General features: G+C 29.3%; 2 protein-coding genes and 1 long non-coding RNA gene across 3 annotated transcripts; 1 reads left to right on the forward strand and 2 right to left on the reverse strand.

Moving 5' to 3' along the window:
• Positions 1-1,070: 1,070 nt before the first annotated feature.
• On the reverse strand, positions 1,071-2,589 carry LOC107923209 (1-aminocyclopropane-1-carboxylate oxidase). Its single transcript, XM_016853427.2, has 4 exons — positions 2,397-2,589; positions 2,075-2,301; positions 1,666-1,999; positions 1,071-1,572 (listed from the first exon to the last, which is right to left on the reverse strand). Exons 1-4 carry the CDS (start codon positions 2,499-2,501, stop codon positions 1,306-1,308), a joined length of 933 nt encoding a protein of 310 aa, XP_016708916.2. The 5' UTR covers positions 2,502-2,589; the 3' UTR covers positions 1,071-1,305.
• Positions 2,590-11,715: 9,126 nt separating this feature from the next.
• LOC107923254 (uncharacterized) lies at positions 11,716-12,759 on the reverse strand. Its single transcript, XM_016853469.2, has 2 exons — positions 12,615-12,759; positions 11,716-12,465 (listed from the first exon to the last, which is right to left on the reverse strand). The coding sequence occupies exon 2, from the start codon at positions 12,445-12,447 to the stop codon at positions 11,794-11,796; it is 654 nt and encodes a 217-aa protein (XP_016708958.1). The 5' UTR covers positions 12,448-12,465; positions 12,615-12,759; the 3' UTR covers positions 11,716-11,793.
• Positions 12,760-15,888: 3,129 nt separating this feature from the next.
• Positions 15,889-16,781, forward strand: LOC107923016 (uncharacterized). Its single transcript, XR_001691497.2, has 2 exons — positions 15,889-16,233; positions 16,463-16,781. It is a non-coding gene; the product is annotated as an uncharacterized lncRNA (long non-coding RNA).
• Positions 16,782-19,365: the final 2,584 nt, after the last annotated feature.

Here is a 19,365-nt window from a genome sequence, read left to right on the forward strand (position 1 = left end):
ACAAAAAACAAAAGTTACATTAAATTTTAAACTTTTATGTTATCAAAAGAAAAAAAAAATTTAAACTTGACATAATATCAAATTTAGCCTTCAATATGTACATTTTTTTATCAACTTAACCCTTGTTTTTTTAATTAAATTTGCTCATTAACTTTTCAAACAAGAGTCAAATCGCTTTTTAATAGAAGTGCTAACTAAAATATAATTTTTTTAACAATATTAGTGTGTCAAAGTTCACATATACTTTCATGCTGACATGACATTTTTGTCTTATATATCATGTCAACAAATAATTCTAAAAAATATAAAAATTCAAAAAGAATTAGCTTGAAGTATATGCAGATTGTCATTCGAGCTAACATGTTTAAAAATATACGTTTTAGTTAGTGCTTCCGTAAAAAATAAATGTTGTTTTTGAGGTTCGTAACTATATTTTCCATAGTGTTATTTTTAAGATTCAAATTTAAATTAGGTATTTTATTATTGTACTCAATGTTTGTTGGTATAATCTCTTCAATTTATTTCATGAATATTTTATATGTAAGTAATATATTTAATGCTTAATAATATATTTAAGATTGTACTTGACAAATTAAACGTAAAATTAAATAAATTTACAATTAGCATTAAATCTATTCTTTAAAAAAATCAAACCTAATAATATTAATAATTATCTTTCATTAAATCAACCTTTCGAATATCAAAATATAAATGTTTTGTCAGATACAAATACTGCATTGGGCAAAAAAATATCAAACTCATACACCAAATGATATATTGAACATTGATTGGATGCAAAGTAATTAGTGTTTATTATTTAAATATAATTTTATAAAAGATATAAATAAAATAAGTATTCCTTTCATTTCATTTGTTTCTTTATTTGTTAGTAAGGTTTTTTTGTTGGGTACAAAATGGATAAAATAAATCATATAAAGAATGGCATGAAATAGAAATATTATTATTTTTAAATAGTTTAATGTTATATTAGTAATTTGGTGTGAGAATGAATAGATGGTGTAATGTGATGTTACTGTTTTGGTATAAAGCATTTACTCAGTTTGTGAACGTAATAGGTTGTGATAGAATGTAGTCGGCAATTAAAAACATGAAGGAAAAAAGAAGAAGATGGTATGAATATAAGATAAATACTATTGTAATTGATGTTGCTGTTTACAAGACAAAATCTACTTCATACCAAACTTCCTTTTTTTTTTTTTTGTGAGCTTTATTTTTTAACCAAATACTAAAACTTGAAAACTAGATACGTCCTTCATCGTTATTTCTGTTTCCAACTCCAGTATATTAAGCAGTTGCAGTGGCTTTCATGGCTTCAAACCTTGGTTCTTTGGCCTGGAATTTCATTCCAGCATATAGCTTCATATAATCTTCGAACACAAATTTAGGGTACCATTCCTTCTTCTCTTCTGCTTCATTCTCCACCACAGCTGGTGCCGGGTAGATAATGGCGTCACTACCTGGGTTGTAAAACGAAGCTATCGACATGCGAGACCCTTGGGTTTGGGTCATCACACGGTGCTCCACACTCCTGTATCTGCCATTGCTGATCACCTGCAAATTCGACATTCCAGTTTTTCAAGTTTCTAATAAAATAAAATGCACTGGGCTAGCTAGAGATGGTTGGTGAGAAATTGAGATGCAGACCTCGAGCTGATCCCCGAGGTTGATGACAAAGGAGTGACGCATAGGGGGAACATCCACCCATTCTCCGTTTTTAAGAATCTGGAGGCCGCCCACTATGGGGTCTTGGAAGAGTAAGATTATGCCACCAGCATCTGTATGAGCGCGGAGTCCCTTGATTTTGTCTGGTGTGGGGCATGGTGGATAGTTGCTAACTTTGGTGCCAAAGGTTGGACCCTTTGAACCATTGAAGGCCTTTTTCAGGTATCCCTTCTCTAGTCCAAGATTCTCGCACAACAAGTCTAGCAGTTCCTCGGCTAGGTTCTCCAATTTCACTGCGAATTCTTTCATCATGTTCCTGCAATTTATTTATTGGACTAAAGTGTCAGCTAAAGCGAATGATAATATAATAATCATGCATATATATATTGACCTGTATTCATCGGTGAGATCTGGGATTTCAGTCACGTTGGATTGAGGGAGATGGCGTATGAAAAATGTGCTCTCCCAGTCCATATCAGTGACCTCAGCTTGGAGACCCTCAAGGGCCTTGCTTGCTACCAGTTCCTTGAACCTCTGCTCCATGCACTTCTTGTAATGCTCTTTTGTCAACCTTTCCACAGTATCCAGAAAATCATGGGGTATTCCATGGTTCAGCACCTGAAATCCAATCGACATATTAATACCCCCCCCCCCAAGATTACCAGTATCTCCAGGCAAAAGAAAAAAAAGTAGAATTCTTTTGATACATATACCTGAAAGAAGCCCCAGTTTTCACAGGCATCATTGATTTTGTCCATGGTTCTTGATCGCTCAGGACCATTGAGCTTCTCCAAGTTGATCACTGGGAAAGTTGCCATCTCTCTTTCCTTAAAATTCTCTCGAAACTCTCACTGATCTTTTAGTTTCGAATGATGTTAAAACCTAGCTCAAGACTTTCTTTAATGCGGAATGGAAGGAAGGTGTAGGGGGATATTTATAGAAGTTTCACAAGTGAGGTTTTGAGGGACTAATAATCCAACTGGAAAAATAATAGTAAAAAGTAACGAAACAAAATTCAAAGGTCAAATTTTGTTACTGGAACTTGAGTTTAATTTTATTTTGAATTTTCAAAAAAATTAAATCAAAAAAATTAAAAAAATAAATAAAAATAAAGATTTATTTTCAATAAGATCAAAACCTAAAAACATATTTGGTACATATTATAAAACATCTATTTTTGAAACAAAATGAATTTTAAGTGTTTAGTTTTAATATTTAATTAATATTTTTAAAATCTTTTGATGTATTATTAAAAGTTAAGTATTATAAAATATTGATTTCGCACTATAAACTTTAATTCCTTTCACATTAAACAAGTCTTAACCTTTTGTTACCTAAGCCGCTTCACAGCCTTTGATAATTAAAAAACCATGTTTCATATGCTTCGTTATTGACATAAATACTAGATACATAGTCCGTAATTCTTATGGGGTTTTATTTTAACATGTTTAAAACGGATTTATTCAAGAAACAGATGGTTTCATCACCAAACCGATAAGTATGACAAATACATGTAATTTACACAATGAATTCTATTAGCATTCCAAGGACACACTTGATTGAGTTGAATAACCAATTTTCGAATAAGGAAGCCATCTTCACTCATCTTCATATTATCACTTAACCCAACATGATTTTAGTTTTTTTTATATATTTTTTAAAAAATTATAAATTTTGTTATAAAAGTTTTATATGTTAATGGCTAATTGAGAGTTGATGTTACTCATCAATCGGGTCCTTACTCAATTAGAAAATTACTAAAAGTTATATTTATAAAACAATAAATATTATTTCAAGAGTATTTACGTCTTTTTCTATATTTTGTTAAATTTAGATCAAATATATATATACACTTAGAAATCGATATTGTTAGGAAGAATAACTGCAAAATCCGAACATAGATAGTAAAACATACATGAAGAATATTAAAAAAAATCTAAAAATATATATACATTTAACTAAAATTATGGGCTAAATTAGGCATATATGCCAAAAAGAAATTTATTTGGGCTTTTAGGCCATTTATTTTTAAATTTAGGAAAATATGTCAATTTTGGAGAGAAAAGAAAAACGCGTCCAATTGTGCACACTTTCCGCCAACGGTCAATTCTAACGGTTTTTTGAATGTTGTTTGGCAATGGTAAAAAATTTAAAGGGCCCAACGGTCATTTTTATCTATAAATACCATGCCATTTTCATTTTTTCACTCAAATTCAACTCTCTCAATTCTTTCTAAACTCTCTTAATTCTCTCAATTTTCTCAAGTTTTGTTCTAAATTTTCTGATATACTCGTTTAAAAATATTGTTTTTTAACTATTTCGTATTTTATTTGTTTCGATTAAATTTTCACTAATGACAACATCTCTAATTTGTTTCGACAACAAGCACATTTCTGCCACTCAAGCAATAATGGTAAGACAATTTTAAATTTCACTATTTTCAATTAAGTTAAATTTTATTTTATTTTATTTTTAAAATATTTCAAATTTATTTATTTTTTTGGTATAAATAGACGAATGATTTTGTTTTGAAGGGTTCAAACATAACTCGTCAAAGAGCCCAGATATCGAAATTTGTGGTTACTTGCAAGACGCGAGATTCTTGCAGGCGTCTCACATGCTCAGGGGCTGCAAACTCGATCCTACACTTATCAGCACGTTGGTGGAAAGATGGAGGTCTGAGCCACACACTTTTCATCTTCTATCCAACTAGTGTACAATCACACTCGAGGACGTAGCTTTATAACTAGGTTTACTAGTGGATGGGCCAGTCGTCACGGGGTCAGTAATCATTCTCGATAAAGAGGATCTTTGTAAGGAATTTTTTGGGAAAGGTGTCAAATAGTTTTTACGGTGGTCGATACATATTAATTGGTTGGAAAGGAATTTCAAAGATCTTCCCAAGGACGCGCCCAACGTCGTCAAAGAACAATACGCCCGAGCATTCATCTTTAGGCTAATCGGGGGCATTCTAATGCCCGATAAATCTCAAATTTTGGTACATGTAAGGTGGCTACTTGATAATGCTCTAGAATAACGTATTTTTATGTATTAATCATGTGTTTATTCGGGGCTTGATCCTACTAATTTGAGCTATTTATGTCTTTTTATTGATTAGGGACTGATTTGGAGGCAAAACCAAAATTAAGGGACAAAAGTATGAATTTGGAGACACAATGGGCTGATATGCGACACAGGAAAAAGATTGTGCCAAAAGTGCAAGCATGAAAGACACAAGGACTAAAAATGCAAAAAAGAAAAGATTTTATTTTATAAGACTCCATTTTATTTATATTAGGATAATTAATATTAAGATAATTTTTAGGATTATTTAAATTTAGGATTTTATTTTAATTATCTTTATTTATCTTTAATTATATGTATTTATCTTTTTAGAATTTAAGTTCAATTAGACTATCTCCCTAGCACTATAAATAGGGGGTGAAGTCACTCTTTTGGGTGTTCATCCTTTTCTGTAAACACTCTCCCCCTAAAAGTCTAGGCTTTTGTTTCTTCATATTTTCTTTCAATAAAATCCCCTTTTCCATTTTTATATTTATTTTCTTTTCCACCATTATCATGAGCCACTAAAACCTATCCAGTCGAAAGTTGTCAATATTCCCCAAAAAGGGTTCTTGAGGCCTAGAATTCGTACTTAGCCTTCTCACCAAGTATTTATCGTTTCTCCGCACTACGGGCTGATGCTTTCGTCCATGGCCCTTAAGAAGTAAGCTTTTCAGCATATGCAAAGGCGGCCACTTTGTATGTTTTGGAAGGATTACACAGTCGGTTCGTTAACTTACTGCGTCAGAGGTTGGCAAGCCAAAGAGACAAAATGGCGTGGGATTCACCATTGAGAAGCGTTGATCTAGCATAGATTACTGGCTAGAGTCAGGTTCCCTAAAAATTGTAAGTCTAATATTTGGAGCTGGTGGTCGTAGGCGTCCTCTTCCAGTATAACTGGCTTATTTGAGTTGAGAAGGGTTATTTAAAAGCCGAGGATTGAACCCAAGGCGGAATGAGACAACTGGAGGCTGGAATCTACCAATAAAAATTTCTTTTCCTTTAACTCTCTTTATTATTTTTATATATTCTCCATCTCAATTTCCGTCATTTATTTAATTTCGCAATTTCAATTTAATTTAAATACTATTTTTATTTTTCCAAATCAAAATTCTTAATTCTGTTTTTTTTTTATTTTTTCAGGAACGCAAGTTTCTTGGCCAAGAAATTGTCCAAGATTTCAAGAAACGAGCATTCGTACAATTCGGTCCCTGGGGATTCGACCCTACTTCCCATTTACTGTTATTTTTATTATTTTACAGGGAATAGGATATTTTTGGTGCTCTCAACGACCGCATCACTACTACACCTAGTTGACTTCAAAGAAAGCGAATAAATGAGTTAGGGATCAGCCGTGTTGGTCATGTTGTACCGGGAGTTGTGTCGGGCGACAGAATCGAATAAGATGTCAATCGGTTGTTGTTGCTTCTGCTGCAGTCACGGGTCTGGTGGCGGCTACCATTTCTTTGTCCCCAAGTAAACAAACCATATACATTCTCATTTGGGACAAGGAAAAAATTATTTTATAATAAATATGGAGTTTGTATAGTAATTTTTATTTATTTATTGTATGTTTAAATTAATGTATTGCCTGAATATGTGGAACCATGGATTGAGTTACGTGGGACTACTAGAGTAGCTCGAAGATATTCAACTACTATTAGATCAACGCTCGGAACCCAAGGTTAGTTATTGATTTTTTTCAAACATATAACAAATACACAATTGATTTTAATTTAAAATTCCGTAAATAATAGAATTTACAATTGTGTACTACAATTTGAATGGTTGTTATTCGTCAATCCAGACATCATAGAGTGTGTCCTGCTAGAGAATTTGGCAATTTGGAGTATGTGGGACGCGAAGGTGGAGTTTCACGAATTGGATCGCGTGATACGATAATGACTCATATTGAGCTTCTTAAGCTCACTCCTTAGTTTACTGCATTTTCAAAAAACCAGCGAGGTTAGGATTCGAATTAGACAATCGGAGGAGTATATTGGATAATTTTTAATAAACCTATTATTTTAAACTTAATATTTATACTTTTTGTTTTTTGGGACTATAATGTTTTATTTGGATTGTGGCATGAGATTTTAATTTGGGATTATTTTAGCATATGCATGACATTTAAGTTTTAAACTGTTTAAACTTGAAATTTTATTTAATTATGCAAGCAACTTGGTTTTTAATTAAAAATATATCAAATATCACTTTTTTTTCCACCACAATATGAAAAATGAGTTTTGAAAAGTAAATAAGTTAGAAATCAACTAAGTTTTCACAAATCATCAACCTTTGCAAAGTATATATTATATTTAAATCAATTGTTTTATGCTTAAAACTCATTCGTTATTGCAAAACTAAGAGATTCAGACAACTTTATATAGAAAGATAAGCAAATGGTTTAAAAATATGTGGTTTTACTATGCTATTTTGGTGGTCAATGTAATCTTTAGAATTTGGTCATAACATCTAACCCGAGGTTGGAAGGTTACACCACAAGCAGGATCAAAGGATTGACAAGTATTCTATAGGAATATAGTAAAATATTAAAAAAAGAAACACATGACAATATTTTAAGTCTGCTTGTGAAATAAAAAAAAAGTACACTGCCAAAATATCAAATACTAACCCTATTTACTAAATTAAAAATTAATATAACATCAAAATTAAAACTTGAAATTAAAAAATTAACACACTTAAAATCCAAAATTAAAACCAAAATTATCTTAAATTTTAAAATAAAATAAAATAAACAGAATTAAAATAAAAGTAAAACATATAAAATGAATTTTTTTATTAGACATATAAAAAAACATACAAAATGACTTAAATGTAAATATGTAAATAAAAGAAGATAACTATGTGAAAAAAAATACTAAAATGAAATTATTTAAATGAAATAAGAACTTGAACATAACCGTGTAGGATTATTTTTCTTTTCTTTTTCTTTTTTTTTTTCTTCATAATTTTTTAAAAAAATCATTCTTTTTCTTTGTAAGTCTTTCTCTTTTTTGATGAGATCATCTACTGTCAAATATGTACCATTTATCATCATTTTTAACTCTTCGTACTTTGAAAAATCCTACTCTCACGATGAGATTATCTCTTGATCTAAATCAGACTCCCTCCTCGACGTCCACCATGATATGATTAAGAAAAACATTTTGTCCGCTCCATCTTCCTTAAACATTTAGTCAGAAATTAATTTATTAAATACTGGAACATATTTGTATTAAGAAAAGCACATGGAATTTCCTCAAAAAAGGAAAAAAGGAAAGCACATGGAATATGATATTAACGTGAGATAAATGATAGTATGCCGCCATGCATGTTGTGGTCGTCGGGCCAAAACGTGGAATTCCTAAGCAAATATTATAAAATAAAATTGACAACTCTATCTACTTTAATATGTACACGCTTGTATTGTATCTAAAACGTCATGCTTATTTAATCATCCATTAATTGAACTTCCCATTTTCTATCTGTTTCTGATGTATATTTATTTTATTTTATTTTATAATTTGAAATATATTATATAAACTTTAAACAAAATATAAGAAGATGTCACTGCTAGATAATGGTAATTAAAACGAACCCCCCAATATCTTTCAATTTTTATCAATGTAAAAGGCGTAAAACACCCTGCTTCTACGTTCATATTCCTTCTTGTCTATGAAAACCCTCTCAACAATTTTAAGATACGTCAGGTTAACGCCTTACTTACCTTTTTACGAATATTGCATACTTTTTTTATCATTAATTTTATTATATGATTTTTTTTATTATATTTTTTTTTATATAATGTCTAAAACTATTTATAATCCCTTCTCAACCCTTAAATAAGAAGATAATGTCTTTCAGCGCACTTAAACCAACGTTTTTCTGCATTGACAATATTACTAATGTCAATCGAATTAAAATTCAATCAAATACTGCATAATCAAAATTATACATCAATTTTAATTTTACATAATTATACACGTAAAATTATAATTGTGATTTAAATATGTATTTAAAATTTTAATTTTGATTTACTCTTAAACTTTCAAAGAAATAAATACATCAATTTATTTTTATATTAGATAAATATAATTATTTACGTATGTAATATATAAATATAAAATGACGTTATGTCAATAATTGTGTTAATAATTTATAAGAATTAGATCAAATCAAAATTTCATGTATAAAACTATATAAAATCAAAATTCATATATATAATTATACACTAAATTATAATTTATATATAATTTTAAGATTTATTCCTACGCAATAAATCTAGAAACTCGATAAGTATGAAGGGAGCCAAGAAGCAAACAAAACGATAATGTCTGTATTTGATGAAATTAAAAGAAAGCATTCTTTGAATGGTCTTTTGTTTTTAAGTGGTAGTGGGAAGTTTCATATTTCTCACGTTTTCTTAAACTTCAAAGAACAAATTCTTAGTTAAGGAAATACAAAACGCCACGCTTTGTCTTGATAAGTTATAACATAAGTACCAAATTTCTACATCAGATTAATACCGATAGGCTATAAAGTGTGTTTATCTCTTTGTTGTTTCACATGCCCAGTAATCGTTACGCCTTTTTCTTTTGTGAATTATGGTAAAGTTTGAATAACAAATTTAATAACATAATTTGAATCTAAATCACACTTAAAACGGTAAATATTTTTGATTTGCAGGCTATCACATAGAATTCGTGGCAGCTATGATTTTAAATCTCTTTTTTTTTTTAATTTTATATTTATCATGGGATTTCTTTTAAAATAATGGTTATCCATCAATTTAACTTGAGACTCTTATTAATTAAAATTTTCAACACAAATATTGTATCAATTTCCACCTACTTGTTTGTTTTCTTCTTTGATATTAGGTGAGAGTTGCAAATTGTATAATATATATATACAAATATATCTCAATTATATTCATATAAATATATTTATATACAAAATATAAGTTTTAAAATTATTAATTAGGTTCAATAATTTAATTTAATATATACTAATTTTAAATGAAATTATAGAAAAAAAAATTTTAAATTGGTTTAAAATATCAAATTCGGTCCCAACCAATATGGGTACACACCGGTATAAGCCAATGTTGATTGAAATAAGTCAAAACGCATCGAAGTAGTCAAAAAGCACCGTAATTTTAACCAAAATGGAACATAGATCAGTTGATATCAGTTTAAGACCAGAACAATACATACTAACCAATATGACCAATACTGATACAGTATTGACTACCATCGCTTCAAAACTTCATGGGCATGAAATGTCTTGAATTACATAAATATTTAGGGTAAACTATAGAATTAGCCAACCAACTATTAGCGTGTTTCTATTTTGGTCACTCAACTATGAAAATTTTTTATTTTGTCACTAACATTTTAGATCATTTCTATTTTGGTTACTGACATTTTTTATTGTTTCTATGTTGGCTACTCTCTGTTAAATGATTAGCGAAAATGATGATATGGTCTTTTTCTAACTAGTATAATACACATTTAGTCCTCAATACTTACACATTCTATCAATTTGAACCTCAAACACATATGCTTAAATATAAATTATATATTATGAAAAAGTACAAAAATATAATATTATATATATATATTATAAGTGCTTATATTTAATTATAATTATAAGGATCAAATATGCATTTACTCTCTCCCAACTTAACACCTTCTTCCAAGTTGGTATTTATAATTTTTTTGTCCCAAGTTGGTACCCAAATTTTCATTCTATCATGAGTTTTAGTACTTTTTTATAACAATGTTAAATATAAGACACATGACACTCTCAAGTTGTGACACATGGCATTGATGATGCCACAATATATTTTTATAGAAATATGTATCTAAATTTTTAAAAAAAATCTAAAATTCAAGTTAGAAAAATCAAAAGCCTAGAAAATTTACATCTTTTTAAAAATAAATTGCAAACAAATTAGATGAAGATAAATTTTACCAAAAAAAAAGTATGCTTAGAGATGGGTTTCGATTATTGCACGATTCTTTAAGTCGATAAGAATGCAAAAGATGATGATTTGAAAAAGGTTTATAAGAAGCTTATTCGTATTTCTTTTTTTTCTTTTTATTTGTTAGGTTTTATAGGAAAATTTGATTTTTTCTGTTGAGAATGCTATTAGCACGATCATGAATAAAGTTCATAAAAAAATACAAATTTATTGAGTTTTGGAGGGTTCTAAGTTTTTGGGTTTATCAAAATCACAAATTTACATATAAGTTTATCAAGATCTAATTATATGTATTTAAATATAGTTATATTTATATTTAATTATATGTGTTTGAGGATCAAATTGATAGGATTTGTAAACGTAGAGGGTTAAATTTATTGAATTGTTCGTAAAATGTATAAGTATTGATAACTAAATGTGTTATTATACTAATTAGAAAAAAGCTACATTATTACTTCTGTTAACTATTTAACAGAGAGTGACCAACATAGAAACGAATTAAAACATGAGTGGCCAAAATAAAAATGATCTAAAAACAATAGTGACTAAATTAAAAATTTTCTTAATTGGGTGACCAAAACAAAAACACACTAATAATTGGGTGACTAATTTTATAATTTACCATAATATTTATATGAAATTACATATTTAGAACATTAACGAGTGTTTAAAAATAACATACAATAAATAATAAAATTATAGTTTAAAATTAATTAAGAATAATAACACATGAAATATGTACGATATTAAAATTAAAAAAATTATATTAAAATTGTGAGTAAAACAAAATTTAAACACGTAAATATATGAAAATAAAAATACTAAATAAAATTATTTATTATGGCGTTGTTATCAATTTTAAATTAATGTTAAATTAACTTATGATACTAATTTTACATGCCAATTTAAGATGATTTTTCATGCAAAAGATATACATAAAGATTGGGATGTGGGCATATGTAGTGAATGGAATGAAGAATTGATGATGCAAATGAAGATGTTATTGTGGTAGAGTGCATGTAAAATTCAAAAGAATATTTTCAGACCCCATCTCAATTAATCTAGAAAATATCAAGAATATCCAGGATGGAACGGTTGCAAACAGGGCAGGATCCACGGTTAAGGCACACTTCCCTGGAACATACCCTGCAAAAGGCGTGCCCACATGGAATAAAAGCCGCTCCTTTCTTCCTCTCCATGCACACGCAGCACATCCAATCGCAGCCTCCTCCTCCTCCACCTTCATTTTCCACAGCCTCTTTCCTCTGCTTCTTATTCAGTTGCTCTTCTTGTTGTGTCCAACAATCTTCACCCTCCGTTTCTTCAATCAATCTCATCAATGTCTTTACCTGAACCGGTCTGGGACCCACGTTGTTGGTGTTGTCGTTGTTTCCCCGCAAATTACGCTCCGCGGCCAGCGCCATTGCTAAGTTCATCCCCGAGGCGGATGTCGGCGGGGTGGGTACCGCTTGCTGTTGTTGGTGGTGGTGGCGGGCCAGCAACAGGGGGACGGTGGCGCTGTTTACGACATTGAATCGGGTGGTGGTCCTGGTAATGACTTGTTGTGATTGAGGTGTTTCTTCATCTTCGTCGAGGATTGAAATGGTGGAAATTCTGGGTCTGGGATTCCATGTGGCTCCACAGCAACCCATCCACATTGCCTTCAAACCTAACCTTTGTTTCAGATTTTTCCACTTGGTTATTCTGCTCTCCATTTCTTCCACTCGGTGTTTCTACATGCACAAATGTTTAATATGATGATCACTCACTGCAAATTTAAAAATATAATATATATATATTCAAATACCAGGAAAATCAAATGTATAGACGAGCATATGCTAATTCATTTCAATTAAAAAAAAATGGAAAGTAGAAGCAAAACCTGAGAGTGGAGATGGAGTGAAGAGTGGAGAGATGGGAATGTAATTTAAGGAGTGATATTGAGACATAAGAAAAGAGTGGGTCCATTCTCCCCAAGCTTTCCAGAAAGAAATTGAAAAAGGAAACATTGCACCCTTTGACATGGCTAAGCCTCTCTCTCTCTCTCACCCTTTTTAGTTACTGTACTCTCAAATTATTGCTTAACTTAAGCTCTCCTGCATCTTCAGATTCATTTACAGTATTGCAAATATTAATAAAAACATATGACAATAATTTATTTCTATAATAATGGAAGTAATCTTCCTTGATTATATTAATTTTTGTTCAATGGATAGTGAATCAAATGTTCAATTATATACTTTAGGTCATACAACGAATGTTTTACATTTGTTAATTAGATACAATCAATTAGTCACTACTAACTTTACGACGGATGCTTCTTGGAGCCAACAAAGTAGTAATACTTTATTATTATCAAACAATTTTTTTATACACAACAACTTTCAAACATTAAAATATAATTACAATTATATTAATAAATTTAATTATTAAATTATTAAAATATTATCATATGTAAAACTAATAATTTTACACTTACACAAGTAAATCTTTGATATATATATATATATTCTTTGAAAAGGAGATAAATGGGACATCCTTTTAATTTTTGCTTCTCAAAGTCAAAAAAGCCATGAAATCCGGGCATTATGAGTTAGGTACTCCAACACCTAAATTAATCATGGAAAACCAGGGCTCAAATCTTTATCAAGTATACAATCTCTTAAGCACGATTATGGAAAAAAAAGAAAGAAAAATATGATATCAACATATATAGTTAATACATTTATAGTCAAAATTAAGGTATATGTTAAATTTAGTTTTCAATGATTATATTTTTTTTGTTATTTTTATTTTTATTCTTTTTTTTTATCTAAGTTCAATCATTTGTCTTTAGAAAAAAGAGTTAATTTATTATTATTTTTAAATATTAATACTTATTAAAGTTGGCATAGTAATCCGGGTGATAATCCACGTTTACTCAAGACTAGCATGTCACTATTCATCTTATATGCCAAGGTAACAAATGATTTAAAGATTATAAAATGTTCAAAAATTTTAAATAAAAAGTTGAAAAGTTAAAAATTTCTTTTTATAAAAATTTAAAATAAAAGCATCAAATACATGTGAATTACCATGCGAGCTAACTATGTTTTAAAATTTAACATTTTAACCTGTATTTCTTTTGAAGAACAATAAAAATCTAAATCTTTTTAAAAGGTTAATGATCAATTTATATTATTTTTAAAAGTTTAAGAGCTAAATTTAACTTAAAAAATAAGAGTTAAATTAATAAAAGATATAAATATTGAATACTAAATTTGACATTATGTAAAAATTTAATGTAAGTTAGCGTAGTATTAGACCCATTTTTTTGGTTTCTAAAATTAAGGCGATGAACTTCGAATTCTTGCTTTTGGTTTAAAAAGGAATGTAAATGATTACGAGCAACATGCAATGATGATTAGTGAGTTCAGACTTTGGATCTTCCAGGGCCCTTCCCAAGTCTGCCTTTTTACAATTTCCCCCTAATATTTTTGTCGAAACTATTTTTTTGAAAAACGGAAATCGACTTTTTAAAACGAAAGTCTGAAGTCGCCACCGATCTTTTTCTGTTTAGGTGTGATCGGATCACCTAATAAAACATTTTATTTTATTAAAATATCAATTTTGGCCTACGAAATTTGAGAAAAACGGGTTCGGGAGTCGGTTACGCATGAGGAAGGATTAGCGCCCTCGTTACACCCAGAATTGGTATCAAATTGATTAAACAATGTCCTTATGTCTAAAATTTAAAAGATATTTTAAAATAAGATTTCTTTTAAAACATTTGAATAACTCGGATTGGACATTAAGATTCCTTTGTTCCAAAGGAATAAAATATCACATCCAGCATGTTAGGATACGCAACTTAAACCCTTGAAATCAAAATCACCTCATGGTTTTCAAATCTTACACATTGAAACTTTAAAAAGGGTATTCGGTTATTTGGTCAAACGGTAAACCGAAACCCAGCACATTAGGGCACGATTTCTCTAATTTCCAAACACAAAACATTGCCTTATTTTGAGGAGTTTCCAAATAAACAATTATAAAACCGGCTCAAAACATATTCGTTTGGTTTACTTAAGGGTAAAAAAGCAATGATTTGGGCAAAAATTTGAAATTTAAAATTTAATAAAATAAAAATCATACAAGCATATTATTGAGCATGAAATAAAAATACGTGACAATTATATTATGAAAAAATCAAAAATAAGAAAACACAAAGGAACAAACTAGGATACATGCAATGGCAACATATCATATACTATATAAATACAAACGCTAATATCCGAAGGCTAATGAATTAGAAGCCAATTTAAAAGAAATTCCAAGCAAATTACACAAATGAAATATAACAAGTTTTAAAATAAAATAAAATAAAATGAATAATAGGAAAGAAAGAAAATTTGGAAACATTACTATACAAACCATACAAAAAATTTTAAAACAAGTAATAGATATAAGAATTTAAAATAAATAGAAAAATAAAAATAAATAATATATTAAATAGCAATATAAAAATGAATTTTAAAATAAATACTATAAAGTTAATAATATATAAAGTAATACATATATCAATTTACATAAAAAATAACTTAATATAAATAATTGGTACATAAGAATATAAATATATAAAAGTATTTGAAATAATAAAAATGATAAAATAGGGTTTTTATAGGAAATAAATTATATATAAATAGATTTTTAAAGGAAAAATATTTACATAAAATAATATAACATCAATAATTTATACATATAAAAAAAGCTAAATTATGTGTAAATATAAAAAATGTATAAGAATATTTAAACACCGCATAAATCTTTAAAACATAGAAATATATAAAAGAGAATTTAAAATAAGGGAAATAAGAAAACAAAAAATAACAAAGGAAAATAAATAAAATAACAAAAACATATTGAAATGAAAAAACTCAATTGAAATAAAATCAAACTTAAAGGGATAGTTAATAAATAAAATAGAACATTGAAATTAAAGCCAAGGACCAAAACGCAATGCGCGCGGATTCACAGGGATGAAAAACGAAAATAAACCATTCCCCAAAACGAATCGTTTCAACACGGGCTGAAATAAGTATACGCGCAAATTCCAGGGACAATTTAAAAGAATCAAGGAAAACATTAATAGGGCCCGATTGAATAGCTCAACCAAGGAAGGGACCACGCGCGCAAATCTACCATTTATGGGGAAAAAGCGCGGATTCGGGCCACAAAACAGGTCAACGCGCGGATCCCTTCTTCAAACGGCGCCGTTTCATAAAAGGCAAAAGAAGCCTTCCTCCCCCCCCTTTCGAAGCTGTTTTAAAATTAAATAATTTTTTTTAAAACATAAAAAAAACTTTTAGAAAACCAAAGCCTTTTCCTTTAACCCTTTCTGCTAGGGTTTCATTCCAAAAACATGCAGCCGCCGAACCACCATCGTATGGTGGCTGATGATGCACAGGCGAAGGCCGATTTCGCCAATGGAGGAGAACTCCGACTTTGCCCACGGAGGTTTGGTAAGTGCTCTTGCTTTGTCTTCTTTTTATTACTCTTTGCACACCAAAATAAATAAAAACTCAACAAACAGAATTAATCAAAAATCACCTTTTAAATTTCCTTTGCACTAGATTATTTTCTATCTTTTTTTTGTATGTATTTCGTCTAGATCTCGTAACAAAAAAAAAACAAATGAATATTCATGGCTTTATATAGCCATTTTACAATTGTTTTTGTGCACATTTACAGGTATGGCGGACATGGCTTGGACGTGGTACGTGGGGATGTGTGTGGTGAACGGTGGTGGAGGATGTGGGTAGTGCGTGGAGGTGGAAGCGGCGCCGGCCAAAGGGAGAGCCTCAATATTAGAGTTTGTTATTCCTGAAAAAATTTGGGGCTATTGAGCTTGTGTAATGGGCTAAAATTATATTTTGGGCCAGCATTTAAACTTGGGTTTTAAAATTTGTATTGGACTGTTATTATTTATTTAGTTTTTTTTGTTTTGTATGTATATGGGCCCGGACTAAAATTGGATATTACAATTTTTATCATGCATTTATTATCGCTACTTACTCTGCTCGGTTGGTTTTGTTATTAATATAATAATTTAAAAGATGTGAGTTTGAATGCATTTAATTTTATAATATCTTTGGCTTTAAAAATTGAAATGTTGTTATGCATGAACAAATACTTTGGAACAAAGATCAAGTACACTTACCACTGCATTTCTTTATCCAACAAAAGAAATCAATAAACTACGAACACATTTCCTCTACCTATTATATATAAACAAAAGAAAACTACACACTTGGTTCAAGTTACGTAATCTATCTCTATGACCCATGAATTAACACTGGATCTATATCCTGCTTATGACATAAACAAAAGGTCATACACAATTCATATAGAAGAAAATAAAAAGGATGACCAGTTTACATGTATCTGCTTGACAGTCCAATTGCCCACTTGAAACAATGGTGTGGAAGAAAATAAATTGCATTGAAACATGCATGATGGGCAAAAACTCACTTTTTTACGTCTCTGGCTGTGGTATTAAAGTTTAAACATGTTCAAAATTTATGATTTTTAAATTATTATAATAATAAATTCGCTTGATGAAAAAAATGAGTGTTATTCACTTTGAGTTAAAATATAAGTGCTATTTGTTAATGTATCGTCTTATTTTTAATATATTTATTTTTTTATATAATTTAAAATGAAATACAATAGAATATTAAAATAACAAAATATTAAAATATTTAATTTTATATTAATATTAAAAAAATAAAATAAAAGTATTGTTGTTTAGAAATAATATATTAATATTATTACTTTTTAAATAATAAAATATATAATTTTAAATTAATATTAATATTAACATTAAATTAATGTTAAAATGTATACTTTTAACATTAATATAAGAAACCTAAATATGGACAGTAAAACGAACATAGAGAATACCAATAAAATAAAATAATTATATAATTTTATAGTTTTATGTATTTTACAATTTTATATTAAATATATAAAATAACAAAATATTACTATTTAAAAATAATAAAATATATAACTTTATATTAATATTTATATGTTTATATAATTAAATTTAATATTTTTAAAAACCATTTAATTTTAAAATTGGACCGAGTCAAGATAGACTAGGCTGACCTGATCAAACGGGCCACTGGACCCATGAACGGTTGTACATATAATATGTAGTTGTTGGGTGAGGATTAGATGTGTCCATGGGTCGAACCGAACCCAACCAATATTTTAGGCCTAACCTGACCCGAAAAATGAGCCTAAAATTTTACCCAAAATTTACCCAAATAATAATGATAAACCCGGCCTGCCTGTATTATTTTTTCATATAATTTTTTTATAAAATATAATACATTAAAAATACTAAAAACATTAAAATAAATGTTTCCCAACAAATTAAAAATAAATTAAAAAATAATATGTATATTTAAATAACACTAACAAAGGTACAACTTAACAAGCAAATGCCTCTAAAATAGTAACAAAATTAATAATAAAACAAAATTTATACAATATCCAAACAGTAACAACAAAATAGTAGCAACATAATAGTGAAATGATAGCAAAAATAGAGAGAAAAAAAAAGAGAGTAAAAAAAAGCAAGAAAACAATAAAAAAAATCAATTTCTTTTGCATATTTGGGTTGGGCTCAAGCCAAAAAGCCTTACCCGATGCCCGAAACATTTTCTAAACGGGTCTTATGTAACAACCCATTTTTAGGTCAAATCAGAACAGTGATTTCGGGATCACAAATCTGAAGTCAAAATATTTATTTTATTATTTTAGTAAGGTCTATAGCATGATAGATTAATTATGTGAAAATTTCGTTAAGAAATTTTATTGTTTAAATGTTTAATTCGGTAAAAAGGACTAAATTGCATAACACGTAAAAATTGAGTTTTATTGTTTAAAAGTATTAAATAGCTATGGTTTATTAAATTAGAAGTCCTTAAGTTATATTTCGACCATTGGTTGTTTAAAATGACAATTATGGACATTATTATTGTAGCACCCCAAACCCGGCCCAGACATTATGGCCGGATCCGACCACATCGAAGCGTTCAAAACATTTTATATTGTTGATCCAGAAAAACCTACTTAGTGTTTTAAAAGATAATTTCATTATAGGTTAAAGTGAATAGAAGCTGTGCACCAGGTAGGAAACCGGAAAAGAGGAGGTGAGTCTATCGGACTACTTAAGTACCAAGCTCCCTTCGGATCCAATCCTAGACATGCACACCGCCATTGCCACACCTTAACGTCATGTATATTTCTAGGAAACCGATTTGATTAAGTCATTTTTAGGAAAAGTGATTAATTTTGGAAAATACTTTCATTGCGGAAGCTTTGCTTGTTGTCGTGTTAATTTGAAATCAATTGTTTTTTTTTTTGAAAACGCACCTTAAAGCTATCTAATTTCAACAGTTAAAATAAGTAATACCTATCTTAGTAATACATATTAAAACCATCAAAAATAATTAAGCGGCCTTATTACATTTAAAAACCCAAACCTCAACGTAGATAATAGGATGTCCAGTTCATCAGAAGAAAACCAAACTTTCAGAACGGGTGGCCACTCCGAATTCCCTCACAGCTCCAAGCCCTGTGAC

This window comes from Gossypium hirsutum, chromosome A11, assembly GCF_007990345.1.
Source record: "Gossypium hirsutum isolate 1008001.06 chromosome A11, Gossypium_hirsutum_v2.1, whole genome shotgun sequence".
Classification (NCBI taxonomy): domain Eukaryota; kingdom Viridiplantae; phylum Streptophyta; class Magnoliopsida; order Malvales; family Malvaceae; genus Gossypium; species Gossypium hirsutum.